A 17926-nucleotide genomic window follows, 5' to 3' on the forward strand; every position below is an offset into this window, starting at 1 on the left:
AAAGGAACATGGAATATCTTATTAATGATTTTTAATTGATTACACACTGAAATGTAAACTTCTGCCGGGCCTGGTGGCACATGCTTGTAAACCCAGCTATTCCACAGGCTGAGGCAGACCAACCTAGGCAAATTAGTGAGACCCTGTTTCAAAATAATAAAGAACTGGAGATGTAACTCAGTGGTAGAACACCCTTAGGTTAATTCCCAGTACCACGCACATACACACAGATACACAAGAAAAGAAAAAGAAAGAAAAGAAAAAAAAGTGTAACATTCTCCCTATATGTGGTTATATGTGATTAAAAGAAATATGAATGTATTTTTCCATCTTAAACATGATGACAGAAAATTTTAAATTATATATTTAACTTGCATTGGTGAACTATGTTCTATTTCAACTGAACAGTGCTGGTCTTGGAGGAGGATACAGAGATGGAGAAGAAAAAGTATAAGGACTTTTCACAGAGTATTCATGAGTGTGTGCAGGGTGCAGGAAGGACTGTTTTTAGTACAGGAGGCCATGAGAGGAAAGAGGAAAGGAATCAATTTATAATGTGTCATGTATTGTGCTAGGCACTATAAATATCCCCATGCGCTATGGTAGGCATTTTAATATCTTCACACAGTGGCTTGGCACTTTAAATATCTCATGCAATCCTTGCAATAGCAATCTCTGCAATCTGACCTTGTCTTTCCAGCCTCCCTTGTCTAAATCCATTCTCTCTCAGCTGGATTATTTGCTGCACAATCCAGTTAACTAGTCTCCCCCTAACCTTCTTCAACCCCTACTCTCCACTTTATAGCCAGAATGATCCTTCCAACAAACATACCTGAGCAAATTACTTGCCACATAAAAATTCTCCCACAGTCCCCCACTGTCCTCTGCCTAATATCTAAATTCCACTTTCTATTGCACAGGTATGATCTGGTCCCTGCCTACCTACCTCTATGCTTCCATATCTCACCATATCTTGACCTTCTCTAAAAGAATTTTCCTTCTGTCTTTGTCTGATTTAACTTCTTAATCTTCAGATTTTATTTTCAACATTGCTTTAAGAAGACTTTCTGGAACGCCCTCCCCGCCCCTCCCCGCACCCATTCTGGGTTGTGCCTTACTTGTCCTTGGATCTTGCTGTGCTTCCTTGCTGCAGCATTTAGCATATTATATTACATTCTTGCAAACTTTTTGGATCAGCAGCCTCTGTGGGAACCTGCTAAAAGCCATAGATCTTCTCCCCAGAAAAAAGAGCACACAATAAATTTTATACATAATTTCAGAACCCCTAAAACCTCTTAGGGTTCCATAAACTCCAGATCAAAAGCTCTTGTTTTTTTAGAATTGTCTGACTATTTGTTTATATTTCCCACTAGACTGCATGCTCCTTGAGGATAGAACCATGTCAATGTTATTATTGGCATTTCCTCAACACTGACAGAGTCTCTGGACACAAAAGATAACCAAATAAGCATTTGTCATGGTATGGCTTTCTGTAAGACCTCAGAGTTAAGGATTATCAGGTGTAATCCATCCATCCTTCTTTTTTCCCTTCCTTCCTTTTTCTTTTCTTTTCTCCCCCCTCCTTCCTTCCTTTCTTTTTTCTTTCTCTCTTTTTCTCTTTCTTTCTTTCTTTCTTTCTTTCTTTCTTTCTTTCTTTCTTTCTTTCTTTCTTTCTTTCTTTCTTTCTTTCTTTCTTCCTTCCTTCCTTCCTTCCTTCCTTCCTTCCTTCCTTCCTTCCTTCCCTCCCTCTCCTTCTCTTTCTCTCTTGTTTCTTCTCCTCTTTTCTTTCTTTCTTTCTGGGTGCTGGAGCTAGAACTCAGGGCTTCATGCATACTAAGATGCACTCTACCACTGAACTATACTATCAACCTCAACTCTTTTAAAATAAGTCAACTCCATTGTAGCCGTTCCTACATGGTTGAGAGGAAATGTTAAATTGGTAATTTTCCAGAACCTTTTCCTGTAGGTTTTTATCAGAACTCCAGAGCTTAAGTAGCCTAAGAAGATTCTGGAGGCTTCCTTCTTCCTCAATTCATTGGAGTCTCTGTTTTTACCATTACTCCTCGTTTTAAGTTATCACATTTAAGCACTGATTTTTCACATTGGTCAGGTAATATTGCCTGCTTGGATGATGAGATGGCCATCATAGTAGCCCAAGCTGCAGGGTCCTACCGCTTCCAGGAATCATGCTCCAAGGGGCCCCTATCACCTGTCTCAGTGACTTGCAAACTTCCCATCACTTCACTACAATTAGGTAAACAACTCTTGAACTCAAAAACATTACCCTTCTTATCTTTATGGGATGATCTGATGTGAATACCCATCCCCGCCCCAACAGGTGTGACAAGGACTGAAAACTCCAATAAATGCCAATGAGTGCTGGGGATCTAACTCAGTGGTGGAGCACTTGTTTAGAATAAGCAAGAAGACCCTGAATTCCATTTCCAATGCTATTAAAAAAAAAAAGTTAAGAAGGAAAAGGAAAAGGGAAAAAGAAAGTCAGGTAAATAATTTAGATGAATGAATCATTTCAGTTTTTTGTTGTTTTGTTGCAGTACTAGGGATTGTAGCCAGGCCCTTGTGCATGCTAGGCAAGTGCTCTATCACTGAGCTACCTCCCTAGGCCTATTTTAGAATTTTACTTTTTTGAGATAGGGTCACAATAAATTGCCCAGGTTAGCCACAAACGGGATTCTCCTCCCTCAGCTTCCTGAATGGTTGAGATTATACGCATGCACTCTGTGCTGGGCTCAGGTCAGCTGTAAGAGATGATAGGGAGTGCAGGTGACTGAGGCATCCTAAGGATCAATGCTTTGTCCAAAAATAAGCAGCAGCATAGGCACCAAGAAATGGTTGCTGCATTTCCAGATCTTCCAGTTTTTTAAGGGAAGGTGGAAATCTGGGTTTTCATGTGGCAGCTTTTTTTTTTTTTTTTAATAACTTTATTGAGGCATATTTGCATACTTATATAATTCAAAGCATACAATTCAATTGTTTTTTTTTTTTTTAGTAAATTTACCAAGTTGTGCAATCATCACCATAAACCAGTGTTAGGACATTTTCATCACCCCAATTAGATCCATCATGTACATTTACTGTCAATTCCTGAGTTGTCCTTCCTTCATGATCCCAGTTGTTGCCCCAGGCAATTGCCATTCTGCTTTCTGTCTTTGTAGCTTTTGCCTTTTATGGCTATTTCATATAGATGGAATGATTCAATATGTGGTCTCTTATGTCTGACTTCTTTCATTGAGCCTAATGTTTTCAAGGTCCTTCCATGTCAAATACACCCGTTGTTTGTTCCTTTTTATTGCTGAATGGCTCGATTATATGGATCTACCACTTTTGTCTATAAATTCATCTGTTTATACATATCTATCTTCTAATGCTGTCACAAACATTTTTGGGCAAGTCTTTGTGTCCATATAAGTTTTATTTCTTTCTTTTATTCTTTTTTTTTTTTTTTTTTTAAGGTGCTGGGGGTTGAACTCAGGGCTTTATGCTTGCGAGGCAAGTACTCTACCAACTGAGCTATATCCCCAGCCCTCTTTCATTTTGATGGATAACTAAGGGTAGAATTGTGGGATCATATGGGAAATTTGTATTTAATCTTTTCATATTATTATGGGCCAAAAGCAAACAAGATGTTTAACTTTTTAAGAAACTGCCCAGTAATTAAAAAAAAAAAAAAAAACAAAACTGCTTAGTTTCAAAACTGCACTATTTTACATTTCCACTAGTAATGACTGAGGGTTCCTATTTTTCTACATCCTGCCCAACATTTGCTATTGTTGCTGTTTTTTGATTACAGTCATTTTTATGGGTGTGAAGTGGGATCTCATTGTGGTTTTGATTTGTACTTCCTTAATAGCTAATGATATTGGATAGTTCTTAATTTTAAATGTTGGAATTCATTCAAATTTTTAAAATGCTGTGTATCAGTTCTGTACAGATGGAACAAAACAAGTTCATAAGCTGGAACTGCCCTGAGGGAATGAGTTTGGACTTCTGACCTAAACCCTGCAAAACAATGGTTTGTGAACTTTTGCTCTGGGGGTAAAAGCAGCCTAGACTACCAGGGAAAATGACTATGGAGAAAGATGGGAAGGATCTCTCACTCTTTTGTAATAAACTTATACACGAGAAAAAGGCAATTTCGATTTATTTATTCATAATGTCACAGTTTTTCCAGTATCATCATTACATATTTGTTGAATATATAATGTTGATACATATTTGTATCTTCTTTTTAGAGATGAGGAGAAGTAATCTGTCAAACGTTGAACACTTAGGAAGTGGCAGAGTTGAATTCAATCCTAGGTCTACCTGATCCTAGATTTTGTGTTATCCTTAACGGAATTATAGCAGATTCGGAGATGAAGCTACAAGTGGGTTGGAGTCATATGACCCTTTCTGGGATGGATGGTAGATATGGTGGGCTAGGTGTGGAGAGTAAGGTAGAAATGGGAAGCAAAGAGCTTTTAAGACTGGTTTCATCGACAGATAAAGGGAATAGGAAGAGAGAGTTTGGGTGGTGGGTCACAGTGCAGCTAGGAAGAAAATAGGTTGGGATTTACTACTTTTGTAGTTTCTCTTCCATTCAGGTAGAGCTGTGTAGCAGACTAGAGAATGGGCCTTACTGCTGGAGAGATGCCAGAGCTAGAGATACAATTAGGGTCCTTTTCTTTATTATTGATATCTCATCAAGACTACTGTTTTTGTGAGGTTTAATTCTGGTAAATTTTTTGCCCTCTTCTTCTGATAGTCCACTGAGTTTGTTTAAAAATAATGAGAAACCATGGACCTAGTGGTACTTGTGTGTGGATGCTCTAAGCATGGAGTACTGCATTCAAAAAATGTCTTGGCTGCCTGCCAAAGTTAAGACTTCAGATCTTACAAGTGGAGTCTTAGGTCTTCTCTAACATATGTAAAAATTCAGAAGAGGACTATTATCCACATATTTTGTACAGTTAACTTATCTTCCATGTGCAGATCACATTAAGAAGGACAGAATTCTTCATGGGGTCAAGTCACAAGGCACCGGGGGTGGCGGGGAACAGCAACCCCAGTAGCAAGGTGGGGGTGAGGACCAGATGATGACAAAGGACAATGCAGAGTTTGATTCCCACTTCCCCAGGAAGGGTTCTGCACTCAGCTGCCTTAGTTTTCTCTGAATTCAAACATTTCCTTAACACTTCCTGCCTTGTTTGGGTTGTTTTGTTCGCTTTTTTACTAGATTAGAAGTTTCCTAGGCACTTAGATCATATGTATTTAAATGCACCCATATATCCAATATTAAATAACTACATCTTGCTGCAAATTTTTTTGAAAAAGCTATTGTCATTTTTCAGTTTTTGTAGGAATAATTTTGTTCTTGTGATTTAAACTTTTTATTTGTACACATATAGTTAAGAATTGTGTTGTTGCCTAGATTCTGCAGACATTTCATTAACTATTAACTTTGATTTTCCAGTTTCTTTTGCTTATTTTGGAGCGCACCACCCCAGACTTTTCTCGGGCCCTGAGACAGCCCATAAGTCCTAGGGAATATGACAGCTTTACAGGAATCCTGCGAAACCCTCACACCACTCTCACATAGGGAGCTCTAGTTGATAAATGAATGGACGAATGAATGAATAAGGTGAATGAAGTCTTTTTCCCAAGTCTTCTCTCCAAGGCCTGTTTGCTTCTCATTCTTCTGGAATCTCAGCATTGCCTGGAGACTGGGCTGGGAGGCCCCCTCCCCTCGCTAACACCAAAACTGCGGCAACCGAGGAAGGTGTCCCGGCGCTGGGAGATTAGCCGGCCAGAGCAGCGCCAGCTTGGGGTCCCAGGTCGTGACAGTGTTTAACAGTGCAGTCTGCAGCGAGGCCCAGGTAGGGCCCTTGCGCATAGGCGGAGCTGCACCCCTCCCCCACTGCAGGTGAGCCGCAGAGCCTCGGCCCCCACCCCCGCTCCGCCCTGGGGTGACGTCAAGCCTCAGGACCGCGCTCGGGCCCCGCCCCTGCCGGCAGTGCCCCGGGCCCAAGACTCCGCGGTGAAAGCTCATTCTGCCGCGGGACACTAGGCTGCGGCAAGACCAGGGGGTGGCCAGGTGCTCCAGTGAGCTGCAGCGGCTACCCGACTCGTCCTCTAGTCGGAGGTGGGGGCCCCTGCTGCAGCGCACCTGCCCCACTGTCCGCACAGTCCGGGCCAGCGCTGCGCGCCGGCTCCTACAGGATCGGTACTCGCTGCCTTGCGGGATAGCTGAGAGCCCAGCCAGCCTCAGCTGTCCATCTTCACCCGAGCCAGCCAATCGTCCGCCACTGCCCCGACCGCACCTCCCGGAATCTCTGATGGGCATGAGAACCAGCCTATGAGATTGGGGCCCTGTGGGCCTGGGCCGGGAGCGGGAGCCAATGAGCATCAGTCCAGGTGGGTGGAGGGAGCCGGACTCGGGAAGGTAGCTTCGTTCGGGTTGCTAACGTCTTCTCTAGGAGATGGGCGCGCAAACGGACCAGTGGGTCTGGGGGCGGCGGTGATGGGCGTGGAGATGGCCCAATGAGGGTGGGGGTGGGTGGGGCAGCCGCTAGCAGCAGTGCTAAAGGAGCCCGGCGGAGGCAGCGGTGGGTTTGGGACTGAGGCGCCGGATCTGTGGTCGCGGCTGGGGACGTGCGCCGGCGCCACCATCTTCGGCTGAAGGTGAGAGGCTGCCCGGGTCCGAGTGCGGCGGTTCTGGGCAGGTTCGTGGGGGCAGAGAAGGATTCTGGGCCGGGAGGACCCGGCGGCTATGGAGCACAGGAACCAAGCCGAAGCGGGAGCTGGGGAAAGCAGAAGGGGCTCTGGGCGGGAGGGTTTATGCTGAGGAGACCTTCGGTTCGTGTGAGCAAGGACCTGGGCAGGGAGTGGGTAAGCAGACCCCAGTGGATGGAAATATAGAGAACCCTGGAGGTTCGGAGGTTCGGGGAATGGGGTCCTTAGAGTAAGACCTTTGCAGGGATCAGGGCCCGGGTGTACGAGAGGGCGACCCCTGGGGGGCTGAGGATGGAGATTTGGGGGCGGGGATGTGGGGGCCAGGTTTTCGGTGTGTGGGATCCCTGGCGGCGTGGAGTTGGAATTCTGATGCCCTGGTGGGGGTCCCGGTGTGCCCTGCGAGTCTGTGTCTACCTCCTGGGAGAGGACCGTGTCCTGCTGTGGCGTGATCGCTGTGGCCAGGGGCGCTGGACAGGAAGGACCCCTGGGTGGGTTAGGCCGGGCCGGGCTGTCCGGGCGCGGTAGAGGAGTTCGCCGAGGGCTCAGAAGGCAAGCGCTGGCCCTGTGAGGTGGAGGAACCGGAGGGCAGAGGCTTTGCGGAGCCCGGAGAGCGCGCGACCGGTGTGGAGCTCCCGAGCCGGCTGCGGTCGCGGGGAGGGTCGCACTCTGCGGGCGCTGGGAAAGAAGGGTGGGAAGCGGCGGCTTGCCGCGCGCTCTATGGGACCGCCAGGGCCAGGGGTGGACGCCCGGCGAGGCCCGCGCGGTTTGGGGGGGCGAGGCGGGAAATGTGGCGGGGGCGCGCTGCAGCAGGGCGGCCGGGGGGAGGGTCAGCTCTTGCCTCGGGATCCCTTTATTGTGTAAGTGATCTGGGAATGGCTCGCTGCAGAGTCTCTTCCTTGCCTTCAGCATTTGGGGGTCACACCCTGATCCCATAAAATCAGACTGGAAATAGGTCGGAGGGAAGTTGAAGCTGCGGAGTTGGTCCTAGCATTGGCCGGGGCTTTGTGGGCCTGTGGTGGGCGGATGCGGCCCAGAGACCCGGGAGGCCCCCAGCCAGGCCTGCCTGCACTGGGGCCTTAGGAAAGAGGTTGGCGACTCGGCGGGTCTGACCCCGGCTGGTGAGGTTTGGGTAACGTGGCTTCTGCCTACGACCGTTATCTCTGTGTCTTAGGGCCTCTGCAGCTCCCTTCAAGATCACTGCGGTGGATGGAAGGGGGTGGGGTGGACTGGGGTGGGGTAGGGGAAAGCAGGCGGGGTAGATCCAGACTGCAGATGAAACAAAGACTGCTGTTTTCGCAGAATAATATAATACTAAATATAATACTTTGGCTTTGCTGAGATTTTGTTTTTTTTTTTTTTTATCATTGAAACTGAGGATTCCTTGAGTCCGGTTTAATTATTCTTGATAGTATCTCACTCTGGAAAACTTTATAATTTGTTCATTGTTTTATCTCCATCAATCTGCTTCTATTAATTATTCTTGTAGTCCCATGCTTTTGATGTTTTTAGTATGCCCTGTCTGTCTCCCATTCTGGAAAAGTGGCCATTTTATGCATCTCCTCACTTCTGCATCTTAAATTCACTTCTTCCATGTCCTTATCTAGAGAAAGCATATGGTATAATTGTGTGATACAGCACAAGCTTTTGCAGCAAAAGGATGTGGCCTGGGGAGCCTGGCTGTTTGTTTGGGCTCTTTAGGGAAATCGTTACAATGAAGAGACTGAATGGAAGGTGAGATGGAGGAAAATTTGAAGGGCACGTTGTAGGGTGGAAGACTGTATGCTTCACTGGTGTATGTACTTTGTTATCACATATGAGGAATAAAAATTCCTGGTTTTCGATCAAAGGTTTGGAAATATTTAACACAGTATAAAGCTATCATTTGGAAGATGGTGCAGACCATAAATAGCAATAGTGGTCTTCTGCCTTTGGTTTGGGATCATTTGTTTAAGCAGAGTTTTGATAAATTAACAGACTTGCACAGTCCAGTAATGTAACTGACCTCAGTAGTACCTAGCCTTACACAAAGTGGGGCAGTTCTGTTTTAGTTTGTTTTACAAGGATGCTCTATCCTGGATAACTTATCCATTTTAAGTTTGCTTTTCTCTTTGCAAGCTATTCATAAAATTGAATTGCTTTCCTCTGTCCACACTACTGAGGGGATACTGGGGGGCAATTGAGAAGTTAGTTGGGTGGCATTTCTTTGAAAGTAAAAAATGACTTGGGTGGGTGGAGCCCCAGGGGTGTGTGTATGTTTAAAACCAGTGATGGAGATGGAAACTATGGTTCTGTAGTTCCCAGATAAAATGTGTAGTATTATTTAATTCATACACAGATAAATGATTTAATTTTAATTAGGCAGTTAGTTCAAATGACACCAAGATAAACTTCCAGATTATCTTTGTGTTTGCTGCAAAGGTGCTTGTTTATTTCTTTTCCCCTTAAATATGGATTTTTTTTCCATAAAATATGAAACCTTGGCCAGATTGTGCTAGTGAGTTCATTGACTAAGCCTCTAGTTTTTAAGCAGTAATTAAGGATTTTTTTTTTTTTTTTTTTTAACGTAGTCAGATAACATAGAGTATACTACATGCCCTTCACAATTTCCTCCCTCACACCTTCCATCACTGTAGCCTTCATGCTGGACCTGAACTCTGTAGACTTCATCCCAAGTGTGTGGCCTTGGACCAGTTATTGGCTTTCTCTGTACCTCAGAGAAACTCAACTGTGAAATGGAGATTTTAATGGTACCTACCCCATAGCACCATTGTGAGGATTAATGGTTGATATATGTAAACTACTTAGAGTAGTACCTGGACATAATAAGGAATATACAACATAATTAAGGACATATGCAATGTAAACTATTTTAAAAATTGTAGTATAGCAAGGCAAAACTTTTGGGAGTGGTAAATTGTTAAATACCAGTATTATTCAGATCTGGTACCAGATGTACAGTGGAGTGAAATAATATATTTGGCAGTCACAAGTGAAGAGTTAAACTGAACAAGACATCTTCAGTGGCCTCATGAACCCTGCAGTTAAACAACAGTATGAGCACCTACTACCTGCTAGGCCTTTTGGTGCAATGCAAGGCAGGGCAAGGAGACTTGCCAGAAGAACAGTACAAAATGTTAGGAAAAGGAGAGGATTAAATTGCCAGATTGACCTGAAAAGAACTTCTGAAAGGGTGGCATTTGGGTCAGGAGTGGAAGGAATAGTAGGTTTGTGGTTTCGAAGAAGTTGAAGCTCACTATGAGGGTGGGGACCTTTCATGTAAGGTTGATCAATAGGTGTAGGGACTCTGTTATGTACTAGGGGCTAGGCTCAGGGCTTAGGATTCAGCAAGGAACAGGTGGCCATTCCCACAGTGTTCAGTTATAGAAAAAGCTGAAAAAAATGCAAAGTAATTTGTAATCCTACTATACAATAAAGACCCAATGAACATTTATTCCATTAAAAAAATAGATATGTATATATAATTTTCTCCCATGAAATTGGGAGCATGTTTATGAGTATACTTTTGTGATCTATTGATTTTCTTATATTAAATTATAAGCATTCTACACCTAGAAAAAGTACTGATGAGTTTTTAATGTCCCAATTTGATGAAGTAACTTTATATAAATCATTTTTTTTTCTAGACCTGCTCTAGAAATGACCTGTTCTAGAAATGATCTGTAAAGTTATTCTAATTTCTAGCTACCTATAAATAAGCATGTAATTATATACCCAGGATAAATCAAAAGAAATGTGTACATGCCTATTGTCAGCAAGATGATTTCCTAAGTGCTATATAGAATATACAGTTAATACTGAACAAGAATCATAAGAGTAACTTATTATCATATTTTGTTGTAGTTGGATATTTTTTCTTTTAATAGATTCTGTGCTTCTAAAAGGTACAGTGTCTGTCCTATTATTTGTCCTCAAATTCACCTCGGATGATTTTTTACCAGTATGCAGTGTTTAAGTTGGAAAGACTTGTTAATAGTTATATGATCCCAGTCCCTAGGGGTAATGGGAGTAATTTTTTTATTTTAATTTTTTTTTTTTTTTTTTCATTTGCAGTGCTGGGGTTCAGTTCACCACTGAGCTACATCCCCAGTCTTTTTTATCTTTTATTTTGAGATACGGTCTTGCTAAGTTGTCGAGGCTGACCTCAAACTCCATGATCCTCCTGCCTCCGCCTGAGTTGCTGGGATTGCAGGTGTGCCTCTTCCCCCAGCAGTAATGGGCTTTTGAAACCATTTTTCATGATGTACATGTACCCGTGAATATTTTTTGTGCTGTCCTCTTCCCACGTGACACGTGGATGCCTCAGAAGGCAAACGTAAGTTTAGTTATACAACATATAAGCAATTTTATTTGTAGAAATCTTTAACATGAATTACATATTTTGTAATTTTTTGGGAGGGGTTCGCTTTGTTTTGTGATTTTTGTTTTATCCAAGTCTATAACCTTCAGTAGCATATTTTTTGAATCATGTTATGAATGAGTCTAGAACGTTGGTTTTTAGCCTGCCTTTCTTCCCTGGTCTACCTGCTAGTAATAGTGACTCACTATGGCAGCCAGAAAACTAGAGCAGAGGTTGTCAAGTGTGTCCCGTGACAGGCGGCATCAGCAGCACCTTCTGGGAACTTGTTTGGAATGCAGATTCTTGGGCTTCACCTTATATCTACTGAATCAGAAACTCTGGGGATGGAGTCTGTGAGTGTAAGTATGTGTGTGTGTGTGTGTGTGTGTGTGTGTGTGTGTGTGTTGGAGTACTGGAGATTGAACCCAGGATGTGTGTGTGTGTGTGTGTGTGTGTGTGTGTGTGTGTGTGTTGGAGTACTGGAGATTGAACCCAGGATGTGTGTGTGTGTGTGTGTGTGTGTGTGTGTGTGTGTGTTGGAGTACTGGAGATTGAACCCAGGGCCTCTTGCATGCTAGCCAAGTACTCTTATCACTGAGCTACATCCCAGCTGTAATCTGTGTATGTTAAGAATTTTACCGATGAGTGCTAAAGTTTGAGACTCATTAACAGAGCATGGGCATTTGTAATGAATTACATTGTAATAAATTTTTGAACAATCATAGCTAATTAATTAAAAAATAATAAATTATTATTAGGAGTTAAATGGCTAGTACCTTTGCCATTGTCAGTGATTTATTCTTAAGGACATAGCAGTCCCTTTGAGAATCTAAATAAAGTTACGGATGTTCTTTAAGACAATCTACTATGCACACCCTTAAGTGTACATCATGTTTATACCTGAATTTCTGTGATTTCATGGAACTTGAAATTCATCTATGGACTTAACTTTAAGAACTTTTCAACAACTTTGGACAACCTTATGATTTTCCTTGCAACCTGCAAAAGATGCCTTATGTTGATCTGCTTGCCTGCAAAGAGCCCCCAACATTTCTGGAGGGCAGGTGGGGGAGAGTTGAGGGGATTTGGTAGAGTAAAAGTCTGTACTTAGTTGGCTTTTTGTTTTAGATGAAACCACAGAAACTGTACCTGTGAAGTTATAATAACCTGGAATTTGTGGAGTAATAGCAAAAAATATTCCAGATAGTATCAGATTCCCTAAAAAGATGCTGTCAGGCAGGAATGATAAGTGACGTCAGAAAAGCAAATGATAAGGACATAAAATGCTGTCATTTGATCAAAAAAGTCAGTTGCACAAGTAGAGGAAGAGATGTAGCTAATAGCAATGTGTGTAGAGCTCTCACTGGTAGCTTCTTAGGAGCCAATTATCCATGGGTGCTCAAGAAACCATTAGGTCTTGAGCTACATTAATTGACAAAGTCATAGAACCAGTCCTTTTCTCAAGGTGGCTGAAGTTGTGAATGATTCTTTTTTCTTCTGCATTGATCAGACAGTATCTGGAATGTGATGTTTACTTCTGGGCCACACTCTGTAAAGGGAAGATGTGGACACATTGGAGTCTATCTAGAGATAAGAGATCAGGGAAGGAGTCTTTTCCCTGACTCATCCCTTTTTTTGGGGAACAGAGATTGAACCTAGGGATGCTCTACCATTGAGCTGCATCCTCAGCCCTTTTTATTTTTATTTTGAGGCAGGGTCTTGCTAAGCTGCCCAGTCTGTCCTTGAACTTGAGATCCTCCTGCCTCAGCATCCTGAGTAGATTATGGGCCTACGCCCTGCTAGCAGGAGTCTTGATGAATGATGGAATGCTGATGCTGAGACGGAGGAGTGGGAGCAGCTGTAGGATGGGAGTGGAGACCTGGATAGCTGTCACCACCACATACTTGAAAGGCCATCATGAGAAGCCAAGTTTCACTTGTCTTCTTTGGCCCCATTTAATCGCATTAAGACCACATGGGGCCATAGGAAAGCCGTACAGGGACTGATGTGGGTTATTTATGAAGGGCTTTGAGCTGTTTGAAGATGGACTGGAAGGCATGCTTTCTTTGATTGTTTTCTCTCTGGCATCATCATGTGTTTTTGGAGCTATATCCCTGTGGTCACACTAATTCCAGAACCACTCTGTGGACCTTTTATTATGCATCTTTGTTTTCTTTTTCTTTTTTTCTCCTTTCCCTTCTTAACTCCCTGTTTAATTTGTGGTGAGGGTGAAAGAGGAGCTGGAGAGAAAAAAAGGTCATCCCGGAATTTTGCTTTTTTCTTCTGCCTGCTTTTCAGCCCTTGGTAACTCAGGGCAGATCTTGAGTGGTCGTCAGAAATCCAGAGGCATAATTAGTGGTTACCTCTGAAATTTACCTTGGAAATGCAGTTACTGTGGCTGTGAAGAGGAATACCCCAGCTCCTGAACTCAGAGTTTATATTTCATGTTTACTTAAAGTTTTGTTTTTAAAAAAAACATTTGTAAATTATTTCACATTTTGTAAACATCTAATTTTGCCCTTCTTCTCTTCTCTTAGAGGCAATTGCTCTTGGATCCTTCTGTTTACAATGGCACAGAGAACTGGACTGGAGGATCCAGAGAGGTATCTCTTTGTGGACAGGGCTGTCATCTACAACCCTGCCACTCAAGCTGATTGGACAGCTAAGAAGCTAGTGTGGATTCCATCTGAACGCCATGGTTTTGAGGCAGCTAGTATCAAAGAAGAACGGGGAGATGAAGTTATGGTGGAGTTGGCAGAGAACGGGAAGAAGGCAATGGTCAACAAAGATGACATTCAGAAGATGAACCCACCTAAGTTTTCCAAGGTGGAGGATATGGCGGAATTGACATGCTTGAATGAAGCTTCTGTTTTACATAATCTGAAGGACCGCTACTATTCAGGACTTATCTACGTGAGTATTTCTTCCAAATAATCATGGGAAGTAGTGATTGGGAATTAATGTAAATCACCCAGCTTGTCATAATCAAAGGAGAATGAGGAATACTCTGTTTAGCTTTGCTATTGCTGTTAAACACAGAAAGATTGTCTCCTACTTACCTGAGTCTTGCTTTCCTTCAAACTTAGCATGCTAAATTTAAATAATCCAATCTGCAATTAGATATAATAAAACATTTGAAGACTTTTATTAATGTGGTGCTCTAAAGCACAATAAGATGAGAGAGAGCATGTGGGAGAAAGAATAGGTAATGAGTGCATTACAGAAATATAAAACAGAAAAATGGTAGAAAATCAAGTGTCTGTCCAGGAGGATTAGAGTGAAGGGACAGTAAGTTTACAGATTTAAGTGGAGAGCAAGAACAGTTTCATCTAGGTACTTGGAAATAGGAAAGATGAATGCTGAGGTTTTAAAAAGGAAATAGTTCAGGGTGAGATTGAGCCTGGGATTGTCTTGTGGTTGTCCTGTGGTTAAGCAGTTGATGTGTATGTTATAGTCATCAACCAGATGTGTTAGATTTCCATCACTGTGACCAAATACCTGAGCTGAGTCAACTTAAAAAGAGGAAGAGTTTATTTTGGCTCACAGTTTCAGAAGTTTTAGTCCATGATCATTTGGTCCTGTGCTTTGGGCTTATGTTGTCATATTATATCATGATGGGAGCATGAGGTGGAAGAGTCCTGTTCACCTTATGACATGGGGGAACCAAAGAGAGAAAGAGAGAGAGGAGGGGACAGGGTCTCAGTATCTCCTTCAAGAGCATATCCCCAATGACCTAACTTCCTTCTAATAGGCCTCGCCTCCTAAAGACTTCACTGCCTCCCAGTAGTATCACTGGCAATCTAAACTCTAGCACCATGTCCCTGACTGTGTAGAAGTTATTGAAAACAATAATGGATAAGGTAGAGAGGAAAAATGAAACCAAATACTGAAAAGAATCTAGAACGGCAAAATAGGCTTGAGGGGATGGTAGACAGAGGTGGCAGTGATTTGAAGAAGGTGGCATGGATTGGATTTAGAATGGTCTGAAATTGGAAAAGGGTATTTGAATTTTATGCAAGGAGCATGCTACTGAAGCTCATGAATAATTAAAAACTTCACTTAATCAGAACTAGTGTTTCCATAGAAATTAGTGTATGTTAGGAATATTTTAAGTGCCTAGTATGTTCTAGGTTTCTGGGGTAATATGGTGAACAAGATACTACCTGGTATGAAGAAATGAAACAGGGAGTCTGACCAATAGAGTAAGCCAGCCAGGGGCAAAGAGTAGCTGGCTCATGACCTTTGCGGGAGTCATTTCCATCAAGCCTTATGGTCTCCATTTATTTATTTATTTATTTATTTCCTTTATGAGGTAAGATGCGAAATGAGAGAGGAAGAGGCAACAGGGCTGGAAAGTGGCTTAAGGAGAGTGAGAAAATCTTGGAAGAGAAGGAAAGCCAAGGATAAGAAAAAACTGAAGAGCAACAATGAGAATCCAGCTGAGACTGAATATCAGTGTAGAAGGAGATCACATTTTTGTCTGGCTGTGTGATTTTGCTCCAGGCAGGGCAACTTGTGTCTTCATTGCCAGCACAGAGAGAGGGTAACTCTTCTGGCTGTCTTTGGCATCAAGCTCTGTAGGAATGGGAGTCTGTCTGGGTAGGAAGGCGCTGATGATCAAGGGCTGGAGTTTTTAATGATGTTGAAAGATAGGGTTGTTGAGAGTCAGGGAGTGAGAGGACTAGGAAATTAAGAGATTGTGGTAAGATGGTAATGTAACATCAGATTTAGGAGCTGGATCAGTTTGGGATGAAACCCTGTGTGCCATGGTTTATGCAGGGCTGGAGAGGTGATGCACCACCAGAGTAGTGGAGGAGCACAGCGTGGAAGGGGAGCCAGAGTGTTTCCTGCCAGTCTTCACCTTCATTCCTCGCGCTAGGCACTGTAGGTAGCAGTATGCAGGAGAAAGAAGGGAGATAGATGGAAAAGGGAAGGAGATTGTGATTGTGAAACACAGGAATGAAAGAAAAGATGGTGTGTTTTGTGTGTAGCCACTCCACATAATTTTGAGATCCGGAAGCCGTCTTTTATTGAGTTGGTTTGATTTCTTTATTGCCCACTCCCCAGCTCAACCTGAGTGCATTTGTGAATTTCTTTTCAAAGAATGGCCCCTTTGGGCTGTGCAAATGGAGAATTCAGAGGTTTTTCTCAAAGTAGGAAGATCACAACAGAGGTAGGGTTGGGGAGGATCATGTCTCCAATCAGGTGGGTACAGAAAGGTTCCCACTAATTAGAGCACTTGACTCTGATTAAAATCTTGTAAAGAGAGGGGCCAGGGAAAGCCTTCATTGCTGATGGTGATGCATTTGTTTTGGGCTTTGGAATTAATTGGTCAGTTGAAATTGATAGGTTGAGGTGCCATGATGCAGACATTACAATAACTTGCACAGGACCATTTTTTGGACATATGTCTATAGAGAGGACATAACAGCTTCAAACAAGTTAGGTTGCTAACTGGTTTAGGTATGTTCTTTCCTTATATTTTATGTGGATTTGTTCTCCCGGACCTCCAAATTCTCAGTTGATTAATTTTTATACTCCTTCCTAATAAAACAGTTTAAACTTGTAAATTTTTCTAATACTTTTCAGCTCACAATATTTGCTATGTAGTAGTTTTACTACCTAAGTATTTTCTAATTTCTTTTATAATTTCTTCTTCAACTATGAACCATTTAAAAGTGTACTCTGCCAGGCATGGTGGCACATGCCTCTAATCCCAGTGACTTGAGAGGCTGAGGCAGGAGGATTGCAAGTTCAGAGCCAACCTCAGTAGAAGTGAGGTGCTAAGCAACTCACTGAGACCCTGTCTCTAAATAAAATACAAAAGAGGGCTGGGGATGTGGGGATGTGGTCGAGTGCCCCTGAGTTCAGTCCTAGGTACTCCCCCCAAAAAAGTGTACTTTTAGCATTTCCAAGTGTTTTAGTTTTCTTTTTCGCTATTGATTTTTAAAGTAATTTCATCACAAAGGATGACTTTTTTTGTTGAGACTTGCTTTGTGTAGTAAATTATCAAGTCTTGTGAGTATTCCATGTGTTTGCTAAGAATGCGTATTTTGTTATTGTTGGGTAGGCTCCCATACAGATTCAGCTTTTTAACTGTGTTTAAACCTTCTATATCTTCACTAATTTTTGTCTGCTTGAGGTATCAGTTACTAAGAGAAGTATGTTAAAATCTCCCCAGTGTTTAATCAAACTAGTTAGATATCCCTAAATAGTATAGTTTAGTTTTGCATTTTTTCAAACTTTAATACAAATGGTTCTCATAGTACATCGTCTTTTGTGTCTGTGGGTTTTGTTTTTTTTTTAACATTACATTTGTAAGATTCATCTATATTGTTTTGCCTTGTTGTAATTCAATAGCTTTCAAAGTATGGACTGTGGACTCCCTAGGGCTTCCCTAAAACCTTTTCAGGGTATCTGAGAGGTCAAAACTATTTTCGTAATAATATGAAGATGTTATTTGATCTTTCTACTATGGATATTTGTACTGGTGGTCCCAAAGCTTTGATGAATAAAGCTCCTGACACCTTATGAATAAAGGCATTGCCCCTAAGCTGTACTAGTAATCATCTTATTGTTCACTGCCCTTTGTTGGTAATTTTAATCAGTTAAAATCCAGTTTCACTCAAGAATGTCCTTGATAACCAGAAACAGAAAAAATTATTGATTTTTATTAAATAGCAGCTGTTGAGCAAACATCCTCCTAGTGTTCTGTGTGAGGAGGTGATGAGTATACACAAGCACTTCTGCTGCATGTGGTCCTGCGATGGTGCCTTGAAGAAAAGCACACGTGTGGTTCTTTGAGTTGCAGGCTGAACTTGCTACTTTTTTCATAAA

At 42.4% G+C, this 17926-nt stretch overlaps 1 protein-coding gene across 4 annotated transcripts in view; it reads left to right on the top strand.

Moving 5' to 3' along the window:
• Window positions 1-6069: 6069 nt before the first annotated feature.
• The window catches only part of MYH10 (myosin heavy chain 10), a 151632-nt gene continuing 139775 nt past the window's right edge, over window positions 6070-17926 (top strand). Inside the window, exons 1-2 of one of the 4 annotated variants that reach the window (XM_079133067.1) lie at window positions 6070-6414; window positions 13627-14002. In XM_079133067.1, the coding sequence (XP_078989193.1) occupies window positions 6356-6414; window positions 13627-14002 (435 nt within the window). In that variant the 5' untranslated portion in view covers window positions 6070-6355. Of the gene's footprint in view, window positions 6415-6528; window positions 6682-6704; window positions 6723-13626; window positions 14003-17926 lie in introns of those variants that run through there. The other 3 variants (XM_079133068.1, XM_079133069.1, XM_079133070.1) reach the window with 3 other exon arrangements.

This window comes from Sciurus vulgaris, assembly GCF_902686455.1.
Source record: "Sciurus vulgaris genome assembly, chromosome: 3".
In the NCBI taxonomy this organism is placed as follows: domain Eukaryota; kingdom Metazoa; phylum Chordata; class Mammalia; order Rodentia; family Sciuridae; genus Sciurus; species Sciurus vulgaris.